This window comes from Channa argus, chromosome 10 (genome assembly GCF_033026475.1).
Source record: "Channa argus isolate prfri chromosome 10, Channa argus male v1.0, whole genome shotgun sequence".
Lineage (NCBI taxonomy): Eukaryota > Metazoa > Chordata > Actinopteri > Anabantiformes > Channidae > Channa > Channa argus.
In genome coordinates this window covers 16727208-16745293 of record NC_090206.1, presented here as the reverse complement: position 1 = coordinate 16745293, position 18086 = coordinate 16727208, and the positions used below count along the sequence as shown (strand labels likewise).

Genomic DNA, 18086 nt, shown 5'->3' with positions numbered 1-18086 from the left:
CATCCAACATCAGTCGTTGTTAGTTGTTATCAGTTTGACAAAGAGTCACCCTGTATCTGTTGTAAACTTTCTGTGTGGGGTCCTCTCCCTGTGCTTGTGTGGGTTTCCTCTGTGTACTTCAGTTTCCTCCCACAGGCCAAAGACATGCATGTTAGGTTAACAGGTCATTCTAAATTGCCCGTAGGTGTGAATGTGTGTGTGAATGGTCGTCCACTTGTCTATATATATATATCTCTGTTTTGGTCCTGAGATAGATAGTTAGCTCTCCAGGGGGTAGCCCACCTCTCACCTTATGACAGCTTCTGACTTCTTTCATGGCTGGTGTTACCTTAATGTTTTCTATCAGCCTTATGCATTGGTTTCTGTAAGGGTCTCATGACTTGCTGTTGAAAGAGTTTGTATGAATGACTTCACCCAGTAACACTGACATGTAAAAATATACTGTATAACAAAGCTAATATTTCTACACACATGTAAGTTTATAGTGGATGTCTAAAATACTTTGTGTTAATTAGTCTAGTACACATCTAATATATATAGTGAGAAAGCTAGAGTTAATTCATTTTCATAAACTAAAGAATGAATTCACAGTTAATTACACATCACACACATTAAGTACAATATAACTTAAGCTATCATAAGGAGACTACAACTCATAATTTACAGATCTCTTTGCTCTGTCCAGCTTTGCACTCATATTTAATTGCTGCTAAAGTTGAGTCTATTGTTTTATTTTACAAATTGAAGAAAGGAATTATTCCTAATATGGTACTGTGGGTGCAGAATTATGTGCAAGTCGATGCTCAAGAGATATTTGTCAACATTTGATAATAATTTGCTCAAATAAGATGTTATATTATATTATTTGGGTCCTTTCCATTCTCTTGATGTTAAATTAGGACTCCAGGTTATACTCCACAAGTTCACATTTCTGAAACCGGCTGTTCCTGTTTGGAAGACTTTTTTTGCATAAAGAGTTTCCTATGTTTTTACTACATAAAGAGATGTTTAAAAGGTCAACACACAGATACTGTAGAGTTGCCTCTAAACTAAACTCAGTTAAGCTTACAGATGATTAGCTTTGTTTATCATAAAGAAACATAAAGAAGCATAAAGAAGCCGCCAAGAGCAGCGTGACTCTGTCCAGAGGTAAAAACATCTGCCTAGAAGAACTCATAAAGCTCACCAGACTCTATTCTCTTTATAAGAGTTGTTTATACATGCAGGTGGTATCAATATTTTTTGTAGCTCCCCACAAGAAAGTCTATTTTAAACAAACTCTAACAATTTTTTTAATCATGTTTTGTGGATACTGCTGCAGAATGCATAATAATGCAGTGAACAGCTGGCTTAAACTTGTCACATCATAAAAAATGATGTTATCCAACCAGTAGCATGTTTCCTAAAATATTTATAGCCTTTTCAGAATTTAATGTTTCTAAAGGTCATTTTTCTGAGCTGCATACATGATACTCTCTGATTGTTTTTTTTATCAGCAAATTACATGATAATTCTATGTTCTGTGTTCAGAATGTGGAAGAGTGCTGAGCCCTCCCCAAATGTGAAAAAGCCAGTGTCTTCTCAGTTATGTCAGTCTCAGCTCTGATGATGCAAGGGAGGAGGGGAGACAGGGGAGGGAGATAAGAAGAGGAGCGGACCAGAGGGAGGGAAGGAAAAGGTGAATAAGAGAAGGAGGTGTGGCGTAAAAAAAGGGATGAGATGGGTGGAAGCCAGTGAGGAAGAGAAAAGGGGGAGGAAAGGAAAGCAGAGGGGAGGCTGTGCTCAGACACAGCCCTGTGTTGCCATGGTGCAAGCTCAGTCAGAGCTGCATGGTAGCTTTGCCGCTCAGCTAGCTAATTACCCACAGACTGCAGTGTTAATACACAGGCGGGCAAAGCCTTCTGAATTTCTGAGAGCTTTTTTGATTGCCACACTCATACACACATACAAGTTAAGGAATAATTATGTCTTTATATGTTTTATATGGCGTGAAGGGAATGTCAACAAAAAATTCTACCCAATACATTGTGATGATGCTTTCCAATGAACAGGTATTATTGAGTGTTGTAATGGTGCTCTGCTGTGTCAGCCATGCCACTTGTGTGATGTGCATTCATATACAGTATAAAGAGCTCATCCAGCTCAGAGCTTCATTGTCCGTAGACTGCTCCTGCTTACTGAGAGCTTGCAGATCCTAATCAGCCTGCAAAAAACAAACTGATATGAGCCATTGTGGATTAATATACAACATAAAAATTTCCAATTATGTAATCAGCCAAATCCAACCCCTGCATATGCTCACTAGAATAGCTCAGCCATCAAGAATTAGGGAGGGGAAGGGGGAGTCTGAAAAAGAAGAATGGTGCAACCTAAGTACATGCACCTAGTTTCTTTTGAACAGAAGTGTGTTAAAGAAGTTCACCCTCTTAGTCACTCTGCATTTAGTATAACTAGGCCTAAATGGCAATTCAGAGATAGTAGTTTGGTGATGTCGAAGCTACTAAAAGTGAAAAGTGAGGTGTGTCTTTCAAAAGACGCAAAGAACCTGTCAATGAAATCCAATGTTATGTCTCTCTCTAATTGGAGTTGTTTAATTTGCATGCAAAGATTGACAATAATTATGTGGTAGAATATGAAATCTCATATGTATGTTCTCTGTCATCCTAGAGAACACTTTGACTAAGTGCAGACAAATCCTTAGTGAAACTTAGTTGCTATTTTATTCTCATGACATTGCTTGTTCAAAGCTAATCTTTGCACAGTCATTCATTATGTTGACAGCTGCTTTCATTCTGTTTGTCAGGATTTAAGACGTACTAAGACTGACGAAATGTTTGATGTATTTCGGTACACGTTTACACAAATTATTTTCTAGTTTATGCTTATTTACAAATCCTAAATTAACTTTAGTTAGTTGTTTGATCTGCAAAATGTTAATAGTAAAAGGAAATATTCAGATAGCTTTTTTTGCTAAACCAACAGCCAGGGTTAAATGATCAAGATGTCACATATTGATGAGCTTTGAGGGTGCTGGGGCATAAATTTTGTTATGCGTTGTTTGCACAGAGCCAGGCTGGCTGTTTTTTTATATGTATATATTTTCCAACCTTTATGCTAAGCTTAGCTAATCATCTCCTTGTTTAAAGCTTCATAGTTGGCAAAAACATATGAGAGTGTTGTCGTTCGTCTCGATCCTATTGTTAAAAGCTGATAAATCAATTCTAAAGCACTCGTCAATTTTATATCAATAAAATATGAAACTGAAAACAATAAATTACCTTACTGCATTTGTTTTGTATTTAGATGGTTACCATGCATAAAATGTGTCCATATAATATAAGCTGCTGGTTGGAAGACATTTGTTGCATTTTGACAGCCAGCTGGTGAAAAGCGCTTCATCACAGGAACCACTGTTGAATGTGTTACAGCCTGAAACATCTGAGGGTTTTCTGAAGAGTGTCAACTCCCCGGTCCAGTAACATATCTGCTCTGATCCCAGCGGAGATATATTCTCTAGGGGACAGTGGGGCATGCCTGCACACAACCTGAGGTGGGCAGCCAAAAAAGGCAAATCTGGACTTCTCAACAGGAGGCAGATTGATTTGGCAGTCACCAAAGTGCTACAATTGTTTAAACCAGTGCCCTGTTTTTTCCTCTGATGTTTGGCGCTAAAAATATCAGCATATGGATAAACGTGCTCATGTATTCTTAAGTATCACAGGGAAACTAGAGGCACGGCTCCTGCTTTTGTTGCCTCGCCCATTGTCCTACTTACTGTAATTTTTCATCTCTTTCAACACCTACACTTATTGTGAGCCAAAACTCAGGCAAGGGTAGTGAATGGAGATATGTTGATGTGTGGGTGTTCCAAAGTGGTGCTTATAGAACAGCATGAAACCTCAACCATGACAGTAGGATCTCTGCTGTTGTATGTGGAGGCAGGCTGAGCCTCCAGGGAGATGGGGACGAATGGTTTTCATTGGGCTTTGGGTCAAAGTTATCCTTGTTATTTTTGAAATATTATTTTTACAGTGGGTCTCTAAGTATTTGCTCTCAGTAGTTTTATCACTGCCTCATGATTTTGATTTGCGAAATAGCACCAGCTGAAGATCTGTACAGTAGTTTAGGTATCAGTTCATTCTGCAGTCACATTTAAAGAAAACTAAATGTCAGAGTAAAGTCTTCTGGTGTAAAAGGCAGTTGTCTGTTCTTTTGCAATAAAAAGGCTCAGAAGTTTTACGATCATCGTGGCTCTAGGAGAGAGTCCTTGAAACATTGTTAGGTCCATGAAGCAGAATCTCAGTCCAATGTTGCCAAATTAAAAGAAAACATCTAAAATTGGAAGGGTTTAATTGCAGCTCAGAAGATTGTGTTCAGGGGAATTCTAGAAAGGAATGAGGAGGAAAATAAAAGTGACAAAGTGAATCAGAGCAGAGTGATTGCTCAGAATGAGATAAAACAGAGCAGTGTGTACTATCAGGTGTGTTTTCTGGTAGCAAATGGTTTCAGACTGTTAACTTTTATGTGGACCCCTTGTATCAGTAGAGATACTTTGCTGAGAGCTCTTGATGTCAATATATTTGGGATAAAGCAGAGAGTTAAAACTGAAAGGAGGCAGCCTAACTTCATTTAAAATTAATTGCTTGGCAGTTTAAGGAATCTACCTCTGTTTCTGGCAAAGAGTCCCTGGTAGCTTAGCATAGCGGATTGACTGGAAATGGGGAAACAGCCCAGGTCTGTCCATTAACCAAATCCACCTGCTCTAACATCTAAAGTTCATTAATTATAATGGTATGTCATATTTGCGTATTCTGTCGACAAAATGAGGTGTATCAGGTTTTGTATGGTTACTTCATGTCCTCTCTTTTGGTTCCTCTAACATCATCTATTGCTATAAAATGGTCTGGTTTGTTTGTTATAACAGTTTGGAAACAATGTAATATTTTATAGAATTTCAGCTTACTAAGATGTAAAGTATCCATACAAACAGTAAATGACACCTTCAATACTTCAGTATAAATGTAACCTAATAAAGCTCACGATAAAGATGTAAATATTCTATAAATTCCTGGATGATTTTCTAACTTGTCAGTGGCTGTTTTATAGTGAAATGCCTGAAATACCTTGTAATGGCACACTAAGACCTCAGCACCATCATTGCCATCTTTACAGCATCATACAACATACACAGTCAAACACAAACCCCAAAAATCTGTGATGTATTCACATAAATGTGTTTTAAGAAATCCCTTTTTCTGTAGCAACATGACAGTGGTGAAAGCATCAAAATGGCAGCACTCCGTTGTGTGTGTGGTTGTGCGCTGTCACCGGTACTCAGCGCAGGATCCAAAACACCAGAGAGAAGCAAGCTTAGCAGCTCTCTCAGCTTAGCAACAAGGGGTAGCAACGAGTGAAGAGCAGTGAGGTAACATGCTGCAGTGACCTCTGATGTAGAGGAAGCAGTGGGGGTGGGATGATGTGAAGCACGCTGATGACACTCACACATGATGGCCCTCCTTTGTGGAGCCTTGCCACAGCACATGTGGCAACTCTCACCATAGCTGTTACTTTGTGACTGAGCCTCGTGGTGTTGGCCATGTGATCATGAGGCCCACGATAACTGACACAACAGTGGATCTTCAGGAAACGCAATGATTAGTATTGATGGTTAATATTGTTGTGATAATTCTGTAGCAAGCTCATTAGCAGGAATGTTTGAAAGACATAGACAAGTCAGTGAGTGAAATAAGAGAACAGTAAGTGTTATAGTGATGCTTTACTCTACATATACTGTACTAATACTGCGGTAATTACTTTTTCAAGGCGCGCCCTTGTTATACATGCTGCTTGATTACTAAGATTTGCGGCTTATTATTTATTGTAATTGAATAATAAGTAATACCTGAAAGGTTGTGATTGGTGTGGTAGAGTCTCGCAGATGGTGGCAGAGCTTAGCAGGGCAGGGAGAGGGACAGCTGAGTGGAGGGGAGTGGATTTAATATATATCTTAACTTGCATATTGTAGCTTTATTATTAAGCAAAATAATATTATAAACCAATCACCCAGAACATTAATACCACCTGGTAGTTTTAATGTAAAAACAATTATATGATTTTAATTACCATAATTTAAACTACACTGTTTTCTGAGTGGAGTACTTTTGCACTTTAAGTGATCCCTGTAGATTATATTTTTTAGGCCAGTACTTTTTTAGAGCCTGTGCACTTCTAGCCTCTCTAGCTGTGTAGCTGCAGACAACTCAAAGTGGCCATGCTGACCTTTGACCTCAATTTTTAAGAAAATAATAATATTATTGTTCAGAGAAATTAACAATGTTACTGTTTGTTACATGAGACTAAACCCATCATATCTGTTTTTCATATCATAAAACACAATAACTCAGCATCTTACTTTAATTATCAAATGCTCAGAACCTTTGATTAAATTTGCAGGGTTTTGTAGAGGGCAAACATCGTAAGATTATATTGCAGGTCGAAAAACAATGATTAAAAATAATTTGAGTATAGTATAGTATACATACAATATAGAGTTTAGTATTTCGCAAAGAAAAGTACAAGCGTTACTCATTAACAATGGCTCATGACATTGTCAAAATGTACACATTCACACACTTTATTTGCCCACAAACATTACGTCAAAGCTAAAACATGAAGTCACACAGAGAGTCACAGTCATGTTCAGACATGATCAATTGCCAGCAGACTTGTAGAAGGCCTCTTGAGCCCCACTGTTACGAATATTCGTCACACTAAGTACATTTCCCTCTGTGGCTGCTCTTGTGAAGGTCAAAATAGCCAGCCCTCATTTGGAGCTGCTCAGCATGACGGAGCGGTAAGCCAGAGCATGCTTTTATAATATTACATAAAGATGAGAAGGGAGCACTGCTGACAGCTGTGACGGACTATTAATTATGGTTTCATGAATGTGCGTCTGTGCTGTGTATTGGGAGGGTCTGAGAGTGGGGGGGCACATAGTCACAATTCTCAATCATAGACGTCAAATCAGAAAACTCTGAGCTTTAATGGGGCCGTTTTATGGGTGGACTAATTAATTTCCTTGTGGCTGCCTCACTGAAACAAATGCCTGAATTCAGCTGCCGTTTTAGCAGGAGAGAAGCCATAGTTGACCTTTACCGCTATGGGATTTTCTTTATTACAACTCATTATCCCGCCTTTGTCCCGGACAAAGAGTGCAACACTGAGTTTTATTGGCTTCCACGGTAAAACATTTCTTGCTGTCATGTGTTCATCCTTTTCAGCTCTGTCTGTTCTCTTCTCGCCTTGCCTCCTTTCCTCTGGCAAAGGGGACACAGCGTGAATGAGATGTTGGGTGCATGGTAATTGAGTAGGTATTGATTGGACTGCAGAGTGGCCTACCATAGGCCAATGAGAACCAGAGGATCATCACTGACTGTGCCTCTCATCCCGCATTCTACAAGAAAATGCATTACAGCTAAAGGCATCAGAAAACAAAGGAACATAACATTTTTAGATGTCATACATGTCATAGCACCTTGTTTTCCTTTGAGTTATGACATTAGGTCCAGGATGGGCTTTCTTCAGCAATGGTTGTATCGTTTGAATGGCTGGGTGTATCATCAGAGAGGGGCTGACTGTCATATTGCAATGTGATGTCACCACTTGAGCCTGAGCTGCCATGTCGGTGTGTCTTAGCCTGAGAGGAACTGAAGTGGAAATGTTTGCAAAGGAGGAAAGGGTTATTGCCCTGTCAGCACGCCATCATTGTGCACATGCTAAACCCTCTCCTCCTTTCTGCTATACCTGCCATGAAGATGAGTGTTTGTAAAAAACAGTAATGCTGACGGCTGAAGAAGAGACGCTGATGCAGAGGTATCCACAGGGTGCAGATTATGCACTATTAGACCAATGTTTTTAGAAATTGAATCTATCAATCAAACATCTTGGCTGGTCAGTGTTAGGTTTGTTTAGAAGGCTAATTTAATCATGTTTTTCTGCCACTGTTTTACTGCATTACATCACTCGTAAAGGTACAACAAAAAAAGAGGCAGTGAGCAACCATATTCAGTCCAATAAGTTGTAGTACGAAAGTCTAATAAAACAGTCAAAAAGAAGGATTCAAAATTTGGGAAATATGCTTAGTCTTCCTCCCAAGATTAATATCCCCCAGAAACTGAGAAAACCAGGTTCCAGACAAATGTGGCAGACTGCCGGAAGTAGTTGTTAATAGCTAGAAGCTGTTAACAGACAGATTTCATTGCCATTGAGCAAAGCCAGGCTAGCTGTTTCAATCTTCTTCTAGGTATTAAGCTAACATAGGTTAGCCAGCTGCTGACAGTAGCTTTATATTTATAGTAATAATAACACATCTAATTATTATTATAAGGCAAAGAGACAAAAAATATGAAGCAAGCACTCAAGGCGCTTTACACTTTCACCCATTTGCTCTCACATGGGGGAGCTGCTATGCAGCTGGCCAGCATTTACAGTAAGTTTGGGTTCAGTTTCTTGCTCAAGGACACTTTGACATTTGACTGGAGGAGCTGGGTATCGAAGCAAGTGCCCTTAAACACAGAATTGTGTGTGTGTAAGAGAGAGATGTAGATTGGCAGTCAGGCACATCTAGCTTATGGCCTGGCATGGGGAAGCTTGAGCCCCATAAACTGCAGTGAGAGCTCTGAGAGGTGAAGCAGGGGAGGTGGAAGAGCGACTAGCCGGCCAATACCATACAAGCAGCAGTTACCATGGTTACCATTGATTATTTAACAGTTTGGATGAAGCATGTGCCCTACACTTGCAGAGGTTCAGTGGGAGTCTTTGCAGCCTCACTGTCCCAAGGGTCTGCAGCCAAGTGGTGCACTGCCGCTGGGACAAGGGGCACATCCATAGTGATGCTGGAAAACAAAAGACATATATACAGTCTCAGCTGACAGAAGAGCAAGATGATAGATTGATGAACAGATGGGTGAATGAGGCGAGGGAGTAAGAGAAGGAAAGGACTCCAGCAAGTGAATTTCAATCACTCCTGGTGGTCAGTGGGGACTTGTTGTAATGATCTCATGCTGGGGAGGCAGTCTGGACATTTTGTCTTTGTGTGTGCCGGAAGTCTTGCTGTCCAGTGTGCTCACTAGCTTTCATGTTTCATGTGTGAAGGGCGGTTCATATAGCTTCAAATGTACTTTAAGGCTATATGAACTGCCCTGAGCCCTGAGCTCTTCACAGCAGGTGGTTATTGACTTGGTGCTATTATCCAGATAATAAATCTAGACACATACATTTGCTAGTGCTAGATGTAAATCAGGCCATCTTGTCAAATCTTGTCCTTGAGAGTGAGTCCAGGTTAGGCAACAAATCTTCACGGGTCAATTACCCATACGTCCTTCAGTTCTCTAAAAGCTGATCATTATAACATAATTAGCATTTTTACTGACCTTTTCCTTCCACTTCAGACACGAAATTAACATTTCATGCTGTATGGCTATGCACCTTACTGAGTTATTTATCGTTGTTTTTTTTTTGTTTTTTTAACTAAGTCAGGTTTGAGAGGGGTGAAGCACAAGTAAGCAGCTTTATGATTTCTGGATCCTAAACTTGACTCAAATCCAGGTCTCCAGGCTCGAGTCTACAGCCATGGCACTGCATCGCATCAGCAAACCTTTACTGTCTCACATATTGATTCTCCAAGTTCCCTGACCCATATTCAACACACTGCAACACACTGACAGACATTCACATTTACTCTTTGGCCAACATCAGTCATCAAGAGACTGATTTTTCACCTATGTAATCCTCAACAATGGTAGGAAAATCCCCATTCTGTGAATGAATATTTGTCCCCCACATCCTCTGAGGCCTTATTAGTAACACAGGCAATGTGTGCCTGTAAACTTGCAGCAGGTCAACACAGAGGTGAGAGCAGTTTACCAACTCCCCCAAGGAGAGAGCAGTAATCCAATCTAATCCAATGTAACTGAGTAAATTGTTAAAGTCATGTTGATATTATGCATGTTGAATTATCTACAACTATTTCTTTTGTTTGCTTTTATTTGTTATTCAGACAGAGGGATTATGCACCAGTCACAGCCCAGTATAATACCACTGTTTCTTGCAGGTGACTTGTGTATTGTCTTTCCGCTGGACATTGGTCCACTGAGATACTTAAAAGTAGTGCAAGAGGCTTCACACTATAACAGGTTTATTTTGTCATATGTGTTAATAGTGGATATAGTAGCTTCGTGCAACAATCAACAGGGAACAATAGTAGTCAGGATATTGTCCTGTGTTGCCCTGAGCATCTGTTTCATCAGTTCTTCTGTTCAGGCTTTTTATTTAAAACGGGCTGTCACTAAAATGGCTGCTGTGGACTTTGTAGTAGTCATACAGGTCATGTTACGAGTTAGGGCCTAGGATAAAGTGAAAAAATTGCAAAATCTCCATGAAAAATGTGCAGACATAAGCACGGGTATGAGCATCTGTTAGTCCATATGCAGATTACAACGAAGGCCTGATTGTCCTGACCACTAGAGGGAGAGGGTACAGCCACAGCTGTCCACAGTGAGCACATAACCACCGAATAGGGCAACTCAGAACCATATCTCCTGTTCATCTGGAGAGCACCTTCATAACCATGTAACTCACTCTCTGAAAAGTGTGGAGGGGTCTTGTGGCCCCATGCGGCTTTATCGAAACCATTTGAACAGTGGGGTTTAAACAGGTTTCAAGTACTATGATGTCAGTTATTTTAAATCGATATTTTCAACCAAGAAAAATGTTGAATACGCAGAACAGCTGGGAAGTAAATTGTTATTTCAAATATGCTTATATTTCCTGTGAGATCAGATGTCATTGTCCTATAGCATCAACTTTAGATTTTTATGTGATTATTGTAATTAAGTAACTTTCCATGTGTTTAATTTGCTTTGTTAGGCAAGCACACCCTTTATCTTTTTTTAATACAATTTGCACAATATTGACTTTATTTAATATTGATGTAAAATTACGTTTACCATGATACATGATTTGTCTAAATTGTGTGACATAGTGTGATATTTATTTTGTATCTAATAATTAATCGATGCAGCATGATTGACAAACTCAGTTATTGTTAATATAGTATTTATTTCATTATTTATTTCATTTTATTAATAAATACAACAGTATCAATTGAGAATAATATATAGTGGGAAAACTAATGTAGCCTTTCAACCACCTTATGAATTCTGAAAATATTTTCCAATGTGAATACAATGAAAGAAATTAAATAAATTGTAACACACCCTTAAACCCCTATTGTCATGTAGATGTAATCATAATAGAGTAGAATAGAGTTAATATAAGTTCAGTAGTACTCCGCTTTCCAGCTGTGTTCAACTACTATAAAACTAGCACTACAAACCAGATATATTACAATACATAACAAATGGCAAAATAGCACAATTTGCATACAAAGATATGCAAACTGATACAATGTATTTTGGGATGTGCGATGAATAAAGGGTATGGTTATAATCAGCTATTTGGGCATGTGCCATTTCTGCTTATGGTGAGAGGGTGAGGGTGGGTACATTTTGAGATGGTGGAGGTAAGATAGGCAGCTTGTGATTTTCTCCCCAGTGTTGGACCTCAGGAAGTGTGAGGTCCCCAAGTAGCACTGTGAGCATCTGTTCACCCACACAGCTCAGTCCAGTCAAAAGAAAGCGGAACTAGAGGACGGCCGCTAAGCTTCTCCTAAACCAAACAGTGGCTTTCCTGCACACTTCACACACCTTCTCTGAGGTCTCAGCTAATAGGTTCTTCTGTAATGAGAGGCAGCACAGTAGAGCAGAGAAGGAGTTTTAACTGGTGTGCGATTAAAACCCTTTCAGTTGGATCCAACTGGGTTTTAAAATCTGATAATGACAATATGCATCATTATTGGCAGTAGATAATCTGGATTTTGCATCTGAGTGCTTTCATGAGCTCAAAAAGAAGACATCAGTGTATTCCCCAAAGTACTTGCAATTACAGACGATCTAGGGTCAATAAATCCCTGAACTACCATACCATGAAACATCAGAATATAATAGCCTGGAAATTCAGAATTCATATTAAACAAAAAAATAAGTTGTCAGCGGTTGATCGGGTTGTTATTTTATAATTAATTTATTTGACCAATTTGCCAAAATGAAACATTGTGGCTTTAACTGATATTTAACTCATACATGTATATACAGCCACAACTTCTGGATTTTTTTTTTTTTTTGTTATTTACAAGTTAGCCAAGATCTTTTATTTACTTATATTTAACCATATAAGTAAACCAGTGGTCCACACAGAAACCATTCAAAGCTCTGTGTTTAAGGAGCTGGTAAATTAATTAATTATCAAAATCAACAGAATACTTTTGTCAGTCATTATATATGCTAATTTATTGATCATTGCAACATTACACATCAAATAACACGAATTACCTAAATTGTGGAGAAAAATAAAGTCATTCAGCTCTTCTTCACGGTTCTTACATTATTACATGTGCCTCACTGCATTGAGGTTACTGAACCATTTTGTATGTGATACCACATGGTGTTATTTCTGTGTGTGAAATAAAAGTAAAAAGGAGGCACTGATGTTGGATAAACCTATTCCAAACAGCTGGAACACAAGTGGGTTTGTTTTATGAGATGACCGCAGGACATCAGGCTGTGTTGTTTAATAAGCAGTGGTCTCTGTGCCCCAGTCCTCATTCTGAGTCCTCACACCTTTCCAACCCTGCACCCCACCCTCCATTACAGTCTGAGTCCCAAGGAGACTCAGCGACTGTTCCCATGGCATCCACTCGCATTGCTCCCAAGTGATAGTGTGTGTACTGCACTACGTCTGTGCGCTGCCAGCCTCACACACTGAGATAATGTGCATCTCTTCATATTCACAGGCTAACCCTCCCCCCATCATCGTCAACGCAGACTCACTAGATGCAGGGCCTTATGTAAGTATCTGTTCTAGCTCTCTGTACAGTACATATCTCACTCATTCACACTCCTTTTATGTTTGCGCATGAGCATGTTTTTTTGTGTGTGTGTGGATAAAAAGGCCTCCTCCTGGTAGCAACATGCTGTTTGCCATGTGGTCCAACATCCATTATCCTATTGACTCTGTCTATTTGTGAGGACTGTGCATTCTGCAGCTACACATTCAGCATCACTTTGCACATGCATTTTAACAGAGAATTTTACTTTTGATTGCAACAAATCAGAAATTGATGGTGGTCTTCCTAGCTGGTAAAACCAACTGCTAAATGTATCTTCTATATATTTTTTCAATAATCGCATTGTCTACAGTCTGCTGTGTTCAGTCTGTATACAGGCATACTCTGTAATGTGTAGAGGATTTATCTGCAACATTTGCTTGCTGCTCTTTGTTCTGACTGTATTATAATAAAATGACATAATTCAGGCTCAGTGGTGTAGCTAAGTGTTATGTTTTTGTCTGTTTTGTCAGGTAAATGGCAGTGATGGGATGTATAAATATGAAGAGATCATTTTAGAGAGGGTAAGTTTTACAAATTGCTTGTTTTTTCCACATTCTTCACGTTCCTTTTAAATGGAATTTGTGCATGATTAATGATTTTCTCTCCACTAGGTGTCAGTAAGCAGCACAAGCTTCACTAAATGAACCTAAAGAACATGAAAAACAAAAAAAAAAAACATAATCTCTGTAAATTTATATGACAATCATTAAAGATATGCTTGTTAGTGGAGTTACAGCTTTTACCGCCCTGCATTAAAATGTCTCATGTGTGATGTCTCAATGAGGTGTAAGCCTTTTACTTAATCCTGATGCACATGTCATCAGCAGACGGCAAAATGTGAAGTGCTCTCCCTTTCAATTGTTCAGCAGGCACTACTGCACTTGTCAGTGGTGGTTTGGTCTGTAGTGGCAGAGCTATATGTTTCTGCACTCATTATTCCACCCACATATAGACCTCCAAACCCATCATAGATGCACAGCATCTCTCAGGGCCTTTCACTCTAAGTGGAATTTCTGCATGCAGAAATAAACTTTGCAAAGCCACACATTAGAAGGTCTGTGGGTGTGTAACATTGGGTGGTAAGGCCCTGTGTGTTCGTCTTAGCTCTAGAGTGCCACACTGGGAGGCCTCAGCCTCTCTCCGTCCTAATTTGTTGCGACTGTTTCTCATTAATTATAGAAAATAATAAAGTGAAGTCTTTTCACTGCTGTCTTGTTTGCTGTGTCTCTCTGTGGCCAAGGCTGTCAGAAGCAGCAGTGTCCCTGGACCTAGTGGATCCAAATGGGTGCTTTTGTCATTTCAGGGACAGGAATGACAGGAGTCGGTGTGTCTATCATGTGCAGAAAGTGACATGCTCTGTATCATGCAGTAGATACAACTCATGTTTACTTTAGATCATAAATCAACTATTTCACTGTACATGGGACATTATTAACACTGATGCCTCGCTCTCCCTCTAATAGAATACATGAGGCCAAGCACTTGTCCATGAAAACCTGCCCGACTGACATACTAATCCATTTAAAGAGCTGGAGTGTACTGAACTTGAGCCCACATTAGGTCCATCACACATTTGTGTGTGTGCACGTATGCGCTGTTTCTTGTTTTTTCATAAAAATACCAATATCCTGTGTGTAGGGGAACTCTGGGCTGGGCTTTAGCATTGCTGGAGGAATAGACAATCCCCATATTCCTGATGATCCAGGGATCTTCATCACCAAGATCATCCCTGGAGGAGCAGCTGCTATGGATGGACGGCTGGGGTAAGTTCTTCCTTCCTTCTTCCTCGTCCCCCTCCTCACCTTTTTCTTCCCATCAACTCTTTCCAAGCTCTCCTGCACCCTCTATACTCTCTTTATTCTAACCTCCCTTCTCTCTTCTTTAACACTCGCCACCACAGTGTTCTGCCAGGCACTGCTTTGTGGGAGGCAGAATTTCTACAGCCCTCTGCCCCCGGCTTAGTGCATTTCCTGAAAGTTGCAATTCACTGAAAAGTCAAAGCTTTAAACATGCGAAAAGTATGTATATAATGTGTGTGGGGTTTTTTTGTGTTCTCATTAAATTGCCTGTGCCAGAGTCTCTAGGTGCCTCTGTCCAGTGAATTAACTCTATTTCTGTTATCTGTTTGTTTTGACAAGCGGCTGTGTGTGGTACATTATGTGCAGTGTTAAACTTTTTTCTTCCACAGGGTTAATGACTGTGTGCTACGCGTGAATGATGTGGATGTGTCAGAAGTGGCACACAGCCGGGCAGTGGAGGCCCTGAAGGAAGCAGGACCAGTGGTGCGGCTGCTTGTCCGACGGAGGCAGGCCCCACCCGAAACAATTCTGGAGGTTAACCTGCTGAAAGGGCCCAAAGGTCAAAGGCACATCACACATTTAGATAGAAATGCATAGCTGTATTGTCACAGAGCAGATTAATACAACAATGCTGTATGAAATTTATCTAAGAACGTAAAAAATCAGAAGTGATTCTAGGTACAATTATTTATTATGTAGCTGTGTGTATTATGTAATCAGGGCTGGGATTCAGCATCGCTGGAGGAATCGGCAACCAGCATATCCCAGGAGACAACAGCATCTACATTACCAAGATAATAGAAGGAGGAGCTGCCCAGAAAGATGGACGTCTGCAGACAGGAGACCGCCTGCTAGCTGTATGAGCCTCACTCTGACTCACACACATACTGAGTGTTTAAACCTAAATAATGCACTTTAGTTATTCATGTACGTTACTGAAAAAAAATGTAGCAATAGTTATTCACAGCCTGGCAACTTCAGCCATTATTTTAAGCTTTTTAAGTGCAACAGACAACTCATAAGAGTTTATAACCTTTGTCCATGATCAATACCTGCTTATCAGTTAGAAAAATATTTCTTTAAAGCTGCTGTATTAACAGAGAAATCACTAATGTCTAAGGAAATGTGCAATATACATTTAAAGACACATCTTAGACTGGTAAAATACGAATACAATACCTTTCAAATGTGTTTGAAACAACGTACAATTTGTTTTTAGGACATTTTTGTCACTTTGTTTTGTCACTTTTTATGTTTTTGGAAATTACTCCCTTCAGTGGCGGATCTCACAGACTTTGACTTCGATTTAGATCAAACTAAGAGTCAGATGTCTCACCGTTTCTGCTGTACAAACCTAGTTTTGCACTATCCTATGCAGGCTTAAACTTCTACGAATTCTAACTAAAGGAAGAAACTTGTTTGACCAAAGAACTGTGTTAAACAACTCATCTCCCTCACTTCAACAGAAAACTGCTGCCTCCTTGAATATTTTAACAGATACGAGAATATTCTACAGGGAAATTTCAGTGAAGTTCAGTAAAAACCTTATTGCTCCCCAGTATTATCAGCAAACTACATTTTTTTTAAAGATCTGAGTTGTCCTGAGGGTAAGAAAAAATCAGTATTTATTTTGAGAAACTAGTCTAAGTTTGACATGTAGACTGCTGTTTTTTTTCTTGATTTGTCAAACCCTAATCTTGTATTACAGTAGGTACATCATGCTAAGCCTTACTGTATATCAGATTGACCGTTCCAGCTGATTGTAGTAAAGCACAAATTTAAATCTCATGGGGCCATCTAATCTCACTAACCATTGATAAAATATAAACATATGGTGGCAAACTAGATGCACCGCATTGTGCATTGTGAGTCAAGTTTTAGTTCACAACAGAGAAAAGGCAAGCGGTTACTCCTCTTGGAATTAAACATTTTGAGGAAAAGTCAGAGATATTGGGAAAACCTGTAAAGGAAATTCGGCAGACCTTCGGTGTGTCAAGAGTATGCCAATCGTATCATTTGCAGCACAAATATAAAACGTTAAATCTACTACAAATGTCTTCTTAGAATGTGAGTGATGAGCCATTTTTGATGAGTCATTTTCATTTCAACCTTTTTCAGTTCACATATGATGTACTGTACCTGTTCGTTTGTTCCCTAAAGTGTTGTTAACAACTGCTTTACAATGCTTCAAAGTAACAAAACTGCTAAATTATGGGGTGTTTTAAAACTTTTCACTGACAGTATTCTATGGGACGAAGTATTAGAAGACAAACTGTCAAATTGCAGAGCATCTACCTACTGCGTTTGACCTCTCCTAACACTCCACAACACACCAACCTTTCACTCAGATGCTTAAATGTACTGAAATCTTCTAATACCTTCAAGTTATGATTCATTATTGTGTTGGCTGGTGTGATGGCTGCTGTGATGTGTGATGTTGTCACAGTGCAGCAAAGACACAAGGTGTTCGGGTGTTGATACGAAGACTTTTTGTCCTTTCTTTTCTTGTTCAATCACTGCATTCAGGTGAACAACATTGTGCTTCAGGATGTTCGCCATGAAGAGGCCGTGGCTGCACTGAAGAACACCTCTGATATGGTTTACCTTAAGGTGGCCAAGCCAGGACCTGTGCATCTTAATGATATGTACGCCCCCCCAGACTACTCCAGCAGTACGTATCTACTTTTTCTTGATATTCTACTAGTCCGTGTAGTGCAAATGCTGCTGATACACATTTTATTTTGATTAATCCATGAGCAGCCAGGTCCAAAACTGGAACAGCTTATTTATATGAAATGTTTGACAAAAGCTAAAGACTGATTTGTAAGTCAAGGTCTGTGTTTTACAATATAAATGGTCTTTTTTAACTGCTTATCTTTAGATAAAAAGCAGACCTGCATTAATTTTTTGTTGGATCACTGTTCTCTCCCTAAAACTGCCCAGACACCCACATAGTGAACCTAGTGAATGCTTGCACACACACGCACACACAAACACACACACACACACTTCTTCCCACAGCAACAACAAGCGCAGTTCTGTGCCTCCCACTGAGTGTGGATGGTTTCTCACATCCCACCTGCTCATGAGAGCCTAAGATCTTGAGCTGCAGCATCTCAAATTTCCACAGAACAGTGATTTAGTATTTGGAGGGGTATTGAGGGATTCTTGTGTATTGCAAATGTTAGCAGTTGTTGGGTTTTAAGCGAGCCCTTATGTAAACTTAACCTCACTATGACACTATCACCCTTAGTCAGATGATCTAGATTTGAAACACTTGT

The 18086-nt window shown here is 39.6% G+C and overlaps 1 protein-coding gene across 4 annotated transcripts in view; it reads left to right on the top strand.

Moving 5' to 3' along the window:
• dlg3 (discs, large homolog 3 (Drosophila)) overlaps positions 1–18086 on the top strand; it is a 71783-nt gene that overhangs the window by 27741 nt on the left and 25956 nt on the right. For 3 of the 4 annotated variants that reach the window (XM_067518150.1, XM_067518153.1, XM_067518151.1), the window contains 6 exons: positions 12911–12964; positions 13477–13527; positions 14645–14769; positions 15195–15364; positions 15526–15662; positions 17332–17476. In XM_067518150.1, the coding sequence (XP_067374251.1) occupies positions 12911–12964; positions 13477–13527; positions 14645–14769; positions 15195–15364; positions 15526–15662; positions 17332–17476 (682 nt within the window). The remainder of the gene's footprint in view (positions 1–12910; positions 12965–13476; positions 13528–14644; positions 14770–15194; positions 15365–15525; positions 15663–17331; positions 17477–18086) is intronic. The other variant, XM_067518152.1, reaches the window with a different exon arrangement.